Source organism: Ziziphus jujuba, chromosome 4 (assembly GCF_031755915.1).
Source record: "Ziziphus jujuba cultivar Dongzao chromosome 4, ASM3175591v1".
NCBI lineage: Eukaryota > Viridiplantae > Streptophyta > Magnoliopsida > Rosales > Rhamnaceae > Ziziphus > Ziziphus jujuba.
In genome coordinates this window covers 26,867,510-26,878,445 of record NC_083382.1, presented here as the reverse complement: position 1 = coordinate 26,878,445, position 10,936 = coordinate 26,867,510, and the positions used below count along the sequence as shown (strand labels likewise).

The 10,936-nt window shown below is 31.2% G+C and overlaps 1 protein-coding gene and 1 pseudogene across 1 annotated transcript; both read left to right on the top strand.

The window, feature by feature from the left end:
* Positions 1-3,085: 3,085 nt before the first annotated feature.
* LOC107416547 (xanthohumol 4-O-methyltransferase-like) lies at positions 3,086-7,489 on the top strand. Its single transcript, XM_016025051.4, has 2 exons — positions 3,086-4,144; positions 7,009-7,489. Exons 1-2 carry the CDS (start codon positions 3,374-3,376, stop codon positions 7,306-7,308), a joined length of 1,071 nt encoding a protein of 356 aa, XP_015880537.2. The 5' UTR covers positions 3,086-3,373; the 3' UTR covers positions 7,309-7,489.
* A 2,616-nt stretch (positions 7,490-10,105) lies between these two features.
* On the top strand, positions 10,106-10,614 carry LOC132803581 (desmethylxanthohumol 6'-O-methyltransferase-like; annotated as a pseudogene).
* The last annotated feature ends 322 nt before the right edge of the window (positions 10,615-10,936 follow it).

The following is a 10,936-nucleotide window of genomic DNA, read 5'->3' as shown; positions in this document are numbered from 1 at the left end:
TGGCCGGGTTGACGTTTTAAGTTGCGGTGCTGTCGGGATGCCGAAGTGACCATATGCAAGTTTCTCTCTTTAACCTTCCGCGCCTGATGGTGCTCTGGACGTTGGGTATCATAGGGCATCACTGGTATATAGTGTGGTGCGTCAAGTTATTTTCTCGATATGAATTTCAAACCAAAATGCTTTAAAATCATATTTAAAATTAAACATATTTAATTTTGTTTTATTGCTTATTTCAAACTAATATTTTCTAAAATGTATTTATTCATGTTTTTATCAATTATTTTAAATTGGTGTTTTAGAATTTTATTTTACCATGTTGATATTATTTATTTAGATTTTGAAATTTTAACATGAATTTTATTGTATTCTTTTATCTATTTTAAATTTAGATTTAAAATCTATTAAAATGTTTCCTTGATTATTTTATTGATTTAAACAATAAATTTTATAATTTATATACTGAGTTTATTTTTGTTTTATGCTAAATTTCTTTAATACAAGTTTATTTATGATTTTATTTATTTTATCTAGTAATGTTTTATTCTAAATTTAATTATTGGATTTTTAAAATGTTTTCAATGTATATATTGAGTTCTAAATTAATATTTGTATTTATGTGCATTCTAAATTATTGCATTCTGTTTAATTTGACATTTCCTTGGTTATTTTTTTATGTAAATTTTATTATGATTTTCCTTATTTTATTTATGACATTTTGTGTACAATTTAATAATTGTTATTAAAATTATTCTTGTTTCTTATTATACATTCTAGATCTTTAATTTAATGTATTTTATTTATAATTTATTTATTTAATTATTCCTCGATTTTTTGGGTTCAATTATTGGGTTTTGTGAAAATATTTTAAAAGGAAAACTTTTCCACCTGAGTGAACTGTGAGGGTTTTGAGAGAAAGTAATATTTCAACTACTTACTATTTATTTGATTATTTATTATTAATTAATCAAGTTCATTTTATCGTCATATTATTATTATTATTATTATTATTATTGTGTCGTAGTTAGGGTCACTCACTAAGATGATTAGCATATCATGTTTTTAAATTCCATTCTTCTAGATCCAGGTTAGTAGACATTGATCGTCCGGAGGCAAGTTGGATGTCTTGTTCGTTGCTGAAAGTTCAAGGAGCCTTACTTACTTTTCTTCACTATCTTGTATTATTTCTTTTTATTTTATATTGTATTAAATTTCACATTCAATTGTATCTCAATAAAGCTCTATATACTGTCCTGGACATTTATTTATTATTTATGCACTGATTTTCTATTATTTATTTGAAGTGCTGTAAATTTGTGGAAACAAATTATAGTAAGGTGAGAGGAATAAGAGGATGTTTCTAGAAGTGTTTTTCGGGCAGATAAAATTTTATGGTAAGTCCAACCTTAGGGGAGGTTCTACCAGATTTTTCATTGGAGGGTCTGGTAGGTTTTCTTTGGAATCAGGACTTGTCTAGGATTCCAGTGAGTAATTTTGGAAGAGTCCTGATAACGATTGTCTCGGAATATAAAGATGGGTTCTAACGTGTGGGATCATTGGTGGATGTCGGTGGTGGGATCGGTGCTAGCAGGCCAACCAATTAGATTTATACCATATCACTTGTGAATATTCACCACTTGTGAATGAAACAATTTACTTCTGTGGACCATGGTGGAGTTGGTAGTAGAAATGGACAATAATTGGTAAACATCATTGCAATATGTCACCAAGTTATTATGTAGTATGTATTTCACTTCATTTTAAAACTTATTTTTTCTATATAAGCTAGCATGTTTTCTGTTAACAATATTGCTTTTATATTGTTCCGAGTTGAGTTACTTGAAGAATTGAGACCAACCTTCGTCAAAACTAAAATAGGGACAACTTTTCACATTTACATATTTGCTTCACAATATATTCTCTCCTATTAAATCTTCAACTTATATTAGGTTCAATTCAGCCCAAGGGAAAAGGAAATGGAGCGGTAGTTGGGAGCTCACATAGATAAACTTTTTTTTGTCAATAAAATAAATTAGCTAAACATGCATTTAAAAAAAAAAAAAAAAGCATACATAAATAAAATCTGCTCTTTTGTTATATATCTAATATTATTCTTTTGATTGGGTTAAATTTTTGTTTTGTCCAAACAATGATTTAATGATTAATTAGGCAATTATTTTTTTTTTCTTTTGATATTTGATTAATTCGACAACTTGTGTTCACCATTGAACACTTCCTTTGGTTATGATTTTAAAAGACAGCTAATAATTAAAAAGGAAAAGAGACAAGAAAGAAAAAGAAATAGTTAAAATACAACAAATGTACAGCGAATATATAATATAATAGAATACAATTTCCATTTATTATTACCATTGTGGGCCGCATATATAAATTTATATATTTTTTACTAAAGTAGATCTAGAGCACCACACTAGTGGAAGCAAAAGAAAGCTTAAATTAATTTTGGCTGCTTAATTATTATTAAGTAGTTGTAGATCACCACACTAGTGGAAGTAAATGAAAGCTTAAATGGCTTAGTCCACCACTTTGTTTAAAGAAACAGAAAGCATATACTTTGAGAGTCAAAAGTGATCGAAAACATGGAAGCAAATTATGAAGCAGAGGCAAAGCGCAGAGGCCAAGCAGATATATGGAAATACATGCTCAACTTTGCAGATTCCATGGCTTTGAAATGTGCTGTGGAACTTCGCATACCCGACATCATACACTCTCACACTGGCCCAATCACTTTGTCCCAAATTGCTTCTCGTTTTGCTGACTCTCCCTCTCCAGATCACACCTATCTCGAACGCATCATGAGGTTGCTAGTTAGAAGAAACATATTCACCGCACATCATCAATTTGACAGTGCAGGCCTGTAGAGATCGTTGACAACTGCAAGCGGAAAGGTAGCAAGATAGAGGACAAATTCAATTTGAACTCTACCATCTTAGGAGAAGTCAATTTCAATTTGAATTCCACTAAAAGAGAATTCAAATTCAAGTTGAACTCCACCTCAGGAGAATTCAATTCAATTTGAAGTCTACTACCCATATGCATGTATAAATATGCACATCTTCTCACTTTGATAATCATCCCATTTTGAAGAAGGGCTCAATTCATTCTCATGTACAAGACAACATGGAAACAAAGAGAGAGAAAGAGAGAGAGACTTAAAAATGGTCTTTCCTAAATATTTGTGTCTTTCCTTTGTATTACATTTCTTGGCTGGCATGAGAAGCAAAGAGAGAGTAGGAGAATATTAGAGAGATAATGAAGAAAATGTTTCTCCCAAATATGCTATGATGTGCATTTACAGTTACTTTTAGTGGTCCAAAAGAGAGAACAAGAAATCTCTTTAGAAAGAGAGTGAGAAATGGAAGCAAAAGAAGAAGAAGAAGCAAAGGCCATGCAAAGAGGGCAAGCAGACATATGGAAATACATGTTCAGCTTCGTAGATTCAATGGCTTTAAGATGTGCTGTGGAACTATGCATAGCTGATATCATACACTCTCATGGCGGTCCAATCACTTTGTCTCAGATTGTTTCTAACATTCCTGATTCCACATCTCCTGATATCAACTGCCTTGCACGCATCATGAGGCTATTGGTTCGCAGAAACATATTCACCGCACAACATGATCAGTCAGACGGCGGAGAAACTCTCTACGGTCTGACCCACTCTTCCAAATGGATACTACATGACTCGGACTTAACTCTGGCTCCGATGTTTGTATTGGAGACCCATCCATGGCTAATGTCTCCATGGCATTGTTTTAGTCAATGCGTTAAAGAAGGTGGCATTGCCTTCAAGAAAGCCCATGGCCGTGAGATTTGGGACTTTGGGTCTCGAAATTCAGAATTTAACAAATTGTTCAACGATGGGATGGAATGTATATCCAGGATCTTGATGAGGACGATTGTCTCGGAATATAAAGATGGGTTCAACCATGTGGGATCATTGGTGGATGTCGGTGGTGGGACCGGTGCGACAATTTCTGAGATCGTGAAATCGTATCCGCACATCAAAGGGATCAACTTTGATTTGCCACATGTCACTGTCACAGCTCCCTCCTACCCTGGTGTTTCCCATGTTGGAGGTGATATGTTTCAGGGTGTTCCTAGTGGTGATGCGCTTTTCTTGAAGGCAAGTTCCATTCTCACCATCCGGTTATTATTTATTTATTGTTATTTTTTAGGTTAATATTTGTAAATCAAAATTCAACCCTTCTTTCCACATTTTCAAAGTCAGAAGAAGTTACGTTCACGTAATGACGAACCTTAAAGTGGCTGTAGGAATTATTATCATTATTATTTTTTTCTAATTTATTATTATTATTATTAATCGCAACGACCTCGAAACAAGAAATGAAAATTCGGAGATGTTTAGGTAATGATAAAGTTAGTGGGAATCTAAAATTTTTTAGGAAAGTAAAATTTTCTCATGTTTGGATAATTTTTAAGAAAAGAAATTTGTGAGCTCCAATAGAAAATAGATCTAGTACTGTGAGAAACTGATAGGGAAAATAGATCTTATAAAAGAGGTGTCATTCTAAAAATCGCTAAGAAAATGATATTACGTATTTTTCTAAATACAATTTTATCCTTTAATTTTAGTGTATAAATTTATTTAATTACTTGTAAGTCCTATTTTTCTTTATAATTAACTAAACACTATAAAAACAATCCCAAGAAAACTTATTCTCAGGAAACTGAATTCCAAGAAACTAGAATCAGTTTCTTTTAATACTTTCCCTTTTACCAAACATCCCATAGGAGAATACATAAATAATGTGGGAATTTGGGAATAGAGTTTACACCCAAAACATGAGAATATTTGAATTGAAAGTCTAATTCAACGCATTATTAGAGATAGGGCTAAGTACATTTTGGTAATTTAAATCTGTAAGGTTTTGTGATTAAATATATATATATATATATATATATATATATATCAATTTGTTTGGTTAAAATTGAAAAAACAAACTATGTTACAATAAGTCTAAAAATTAAGATCTAAATTACTATTTTTAAAAATTGACAGTTTAAATTAAAAAAATTTATATATTAAAAGCATTAAAATGTAATTAACTCTTAAAATAAATTTAATTTTATATACCCTATACCTAATTTTGTGTTTCCCATTACCCATTTTTGAAACCAAAAATATTTAAAAATTATAAAATTAATTGTATTTTAATATTTTTATAATTTCAAGACGTTGAAATTCAGACCATTAATTTAAAACCCACCATATTAAGACTTCTAGTTTTTATTTTGGTGCTGATTTATCAAAAACCAAATTCTTTAATACCAACCAATAAATGATTATCTTTAGGATGCTTTATATAACTCGGAAAAATATAAAAATATCTAATTCAATTTGTATAGAGGTTAAAAACTATGACTATTAAATTGCAGCCTATACTCCATAATTGCATTAGAGGTTAAAAACGATAACTATTAAATTGCAGCCTATACTCCATTATTGCATTAGAGGTTAAAAAATATAACTATTAAATTTATAGAAGGCCTAGTGTATGCTAAATAAAAAATAAAGGGTAAAATCTGATAAAGTTAAAACTGAAAACGGAGAATATCAAAGTATAATTGATCCAAAATTATATGCATACAGAAGAGTTATAAATTTTTATATTTACCCAAAAAAAAAAGAGTTATAATTTTTTATAGTTTTGATGTGACTGACCTCCTATATTTTGGTACTTTGATTATTTTCTCGACCTAAATTCTACCTAGAAAAGAAAATAATAATAGGGATGTCAACGGGGCGGGGCGGGGCCGGTTTTTAAAATCCCGTCCCCATCCCCGTATGGGATTTTTCATCCCATCCCCGCAATTTTCCCCGTTTTTTTAGAAGCGGGGCGGGGACGGGGATTCCCCAATCGGTGGCGGTGCGGGGACGGTTTCCCCATTTGTTTTTTTTCATATAATTAATATAATTTTTTTTGATAAATTTATATTAAAAAAATTTCTTCTATAAGCAAAATATAAATAAAATGACCAAAAATATAATAAAAATACAATAAAAGATATCAAAGTTCAAATTTATAATTTTAATAACATACATTCTCAAAAAATACAATATAATATAATCCAAATACATAAACATAAAATTTATAAAAATACACATGCACACATAATAAAGTTTTACTTCTCATTTCCTTAAGTCTCCATGAAAGAATGTTCCGTAAGAGTTGATTGCTACAAAAATAGACAAAAATATTAAATAATATCAAAAAATTTTAAACAATTTAATATAAACATTTTTTGTAATAAATAAATTCAATTTACCTCCTTATCAATTTCTATGTCACTCATAGTAGAAGAACAAACTCCAACATACGGTGAAGAAGATGAAGCTAACAAAAATGAGATTAATTAGTTAACAATAAATATAAAAATTATTAAACACAAAAAAATATAAAATTTAATTTTTCATACCATTAATTTCAGCCCATAACCAATCGAATAAGTTTAATTTTAATTTTCAAAATATTAAAAAAAATATTAAAAAAAAAAAGGTAATCTATACGGGCCGGGTTCAGGCCGGGGTCTTTAATACCCAGTCCCGGCCCATCCCCGCTTCGGGTCTAAGAGAGTAAGCCCAAGCCCGCCCCGTCACCCCGTTTTTGCGGGGAAAAACCGCCCCTTTAGGGGCGGTGCACAGGGGCGGTGCACCGCGGTTTCGGGGATGGGCGGGGCAAATTGACATCCCTAAATAATAAATAAAGTTCTACCATTTTTTCATATCTTATATTTTATTTTGAAATGACAAATAACATTAAAAAGGTTATGCAAGCTCTATAAAGAAAGTAAAAATGCAACTGTCTATGTACATTTTTTTTCTTTTACTAGATTGTCGTTCGGAAATTGAAATATTTAATGATTAATTATGATGCACGCGTGTTTATACAAAATATCAAAATAGAGAGAAAAGAAAAAAGGGAAAAAAAAAAAAACCATATATAACATATTATATTCTTGATACAGTTGATAATGCATGATTGGAGCGACGAAGATTGTGTGAAGATATTGAAGAACTGCAAGAAAGCAATACCAGAGAAAGGTGGGAAAATAATTGTAGTGGAAGTTGTTTTGGAGGCACAAGGAGATGAACTTTTGGATGAGATTGGTTTGGCATTTGATCTGCATATGATTGCACATTCCTCAGGAGGAAAGGAAAGGACAGAGATGGAATGGAAGAGGATTTTGAACGAAGGAGGGTTTCCTAGCTACAAGATTATCAAGATCCCAACCTTACTATCTATTATTGAGGCCTATCCACAGTGAGAGTCCTGGAATTTAATATATATTAGTAGAATATTAATTTGAAATAATAAAAAGAAAGGACATTGTGCAGTATGTTTAATATTGCAATCTTAGTTTGGTACCGCATTTTAATCCAATAAATAAGATGATGTTTCTGTAAATAAATATATATATATATATATATATATATATTTTCTAGAAAGATGATGTTTCTGTTTCGTCTAATAATTTTAATCCTTTAATGCTCCAAACAACTTATGTACTTATTCATTTGACATAGTGGCATCGATTCAAAAATATTAAAAAAGATCAAGTGATAATCAAACTCTAATGTAAATCCATAATCTTTTGATAGACAACCAAAAATGAGCATGTGATTGTCTACATCTACATGACCTTTATTAGCTTTAAAGGATCAATTAACTTGCTGAATATTTAATATTGGAAAACAGTTTTCACATTTTCTAATGGGGAAGAATATTATACACATATTAAGAGTTTTCACAAATGATATGCATGAAAGTTGCTAGCAGGCCAACCAATTAGATTTATACCATGTCACTCGTGAATATTCACCACTTGTGAATGAAACATTTTACTTCTGTGGACCATGGTGGAGTTGGTAGTAGAAATGGACAATAATTGGTAAACATCATTGCAATATGTCACCAAGTTATTATATAGTATGTATTTCACTTTATTTTAAAACTTATTTTTTATATATAAGCTAGCATGTTTTCTGTTAACAATATTGCTTTTATATTGTTCCGAGTTGAGTTACTTGAAGAATTGAGACCAACCTTCGTCAAAACTAAAATAGGGACAACTTTTCACATTTGCCTATTTGCTTCAAAATATATTCTCTCCTATTAAATCATCAACTTATATTAGGTTCAATTCAGAGGACAAGGAAATGGAGGGGTAGTTGGGAGCTCAGATAAATAAACTTTTTTTTTGTCAATAAAATAAATTAGTTAAACATGCATTTTAAAAAACAAAAAAAAAAAAAGCATACATAAATAAAAGCTGCTCTTTTGTTATATATCTAATATTAATTCTTTTGATTGGGTTAAATTTTTGTTTTGTCCAAACAATGATTTAATGATTAATTAGACAATTATTATTTTTTTTTCATTTGATATTTGATTAATTCGACAACTTGCGTTCGCCATTGAACACTTCCTTTGGTTATGATTTTAAAAGACAGCTAATAATTAAAAAGGAAGAGAGAGAAGAAAGAAAAAGATATAGTTAAAATACAACAAATGTACAACGAATATATAATATAATAGAATACAATTTCCATTTATTATTACCATTGTGGGCCGCATATATAAATTTATATATTTTTTACTAAAGTAGATCTAGAGCACCACACTAGTGGAAGCAAAAGAAAGCTTAAATTAATTTTGGCTGCTTAATTATTATTAAGTAGTTGTAGATCACCACACTAGTGGAAGTAAATGAAAGCTTAAATGGCTTAGTCCACCACTTGGTTTAAAGAAACAGAAAGCATATACTTTGAAGCAGAGGCAGAGCTTAGAGGCCAAGCAGATATTGAGAAATTGCAGGAAAGCAATAGGAGAAAAAAATGGAAAAGTTATTGTTGTGGACATTGTTGTGAAGTCTGATGGTAACAAGATTTTCGATGGCATGGGAATAGTAATTGATCTATTAATGCTTGCACATACCTCTGGAGGGAAAGAGAGAACTGAGAAGGAGTGGAAGAAAATATTGAACGACAGAGGTTTTACTCTCTATAAAATTATCAAAATTCAAGCCATACTCTCCATTATCGTGGCTTATCCAGAATGACTTATTTTATTTTATTTTTTTAACTTTATTGTTTTATTTTAATTTGGTTGAGGATATGTTTTGGTAATCCCGGCATAGTACTACGTTCATGGTGATTCTGGTTCCATTTCACTCTTTACTTGTATTATTAAGTAGTTTATTGAAGTTTTATTTAAGTAATTTTATGAAATATTAGCGTGGAAACTCTCTGTTTCGACTTTCTTGTTTGTTCTTATAGCTTGTCTAAACTGGCTGTACATTCATGGCTAAGATTTAATCTAGGTTTGCATGATTAGATATAAAAACTGTAGTCGTCAGTGGTTCAATTTCTTAAGCATGTGGAAACAATCTCTGAACTCATGCATTTTCTTGATCTTATTTTATAATTGATGCAGGACAAACCCAATTAGAACAGTTAATCCCCAAAACTCTTAACTTATAATAACGAGTCATATTTATACCTCTGCCAGCTTTAAATTCTAATTAATTTAACAATTTTTTTGGTATTTTCCATCAAGTAAAATTAACTTACGCGAAATATTATTGTCGTCTTTTGAGTTCCCAGTAATGAGTTTTAATTGGTTTTCATGTATTTTATTTATCTCCCTTACTAGGTGAGCATTTAATCTGTCTAAAATTAATATTATGCAAAATCCAAGCATGTGAGATAGCTGGAGACAAAAGCATAGTAACAAATTTGCCATTCGTTATGAAAAAAGTTTAATAAAGTAAGGAACTTGATTTAAAGGTGATTCAGAGAATTTCATTCACTATCCGAAAAGAGGTTATTTCCCTTATAAAGGACAATTCCAACATTATCATTACCAAAAGTTGTGTACAGGAATGAAAAACTAGCACATGCTTCAACGACATTTGAAGTAGACGTCAAGCGCAGAAGACAAAAAATAAAATAAAATAAAATAAGTTAGTATTGTTAGTTAACATTGCATGTTCTTCTAATTGGCCTAGCTAGTGTCACCATAATTTGTATCCATTTTGTGTCTCATGATCATGATTTGTACCACATGATCATGATCAATCAGATGTCGGAGATACTAGTACTCTCTACAGGCTGACCCACTCGTCCAGGTGGTCTTACGTGACTCGGAGTATAGTCTAGCTCCTATTGTGTTAATGCAAAACCATACAAATCTATTGGCTCCATGGCACTGTTTAGGGCAATGTGTCAAGGAAGCTGGAATTCCATTCGAAAAAATACATGGCTGTGTGATATGGGAATTCGCATCTCAGAATCCCGATTTCAGCAAATTGTTCAATGATGGAATGGGTTGTAGGCTAGGATCGCTTTGAAAGCAATTGTCTCAGCGTACAAAGATGGGTTTGAAAGCCTGAGATCACTTGTGGAAGGGGTGGGACCAAAAGGATCATACACGAGATCGTCAAATTATATCCGCACATCAAAGGATCGACTATGATTTGCCACATGTCATCGCCACAGCTCCTGTGTACCATGGGGTGTCCCACATCGGAGGTGATATGTTTGAATATACATATATTTTTTTTTTTTGGTAACAGGTGATATGTGTGAAGGGTTTCGAATGCCGATGTAGTTTTCATGAAGGGAAAATCCTAAACTATAGTTTGATTATCTTTTTTACATACATAAAATACATATTATTAGTAATTTTTTGGAAATGCAGTGAATAGAGCAAGATTGGAATAGCTAAAATAATGTGAAAATTCTGAAAAACTTTAGGAGAGCAATGCCAGAAAAAAGTGGGAACCCATTATAACATACGCACGGGTTTACAAACACAAGGTAATTGCATGTTTGATGAGCAAGAATGATGTTTGATTTAACAATGCTTGCTATTAGCACATGCGGGAAAGAGAG

Coding starts and splice junctions, on each gene's coding strand:
- LOC107416547 (XM_016025051.4), top strand. CDS start 3,374: ATGGAAGCAAAAGAAGAAGAAGAAGCAAAGGCCATGCAAAGAGGGCAA. Junction 4,145..7,008: donor GTGATGCGCTTTTCTTGAAG/GCAAGTTCCATT, acceptor TTCTTGATACAG/TTGATAATGCATGATTGGAG.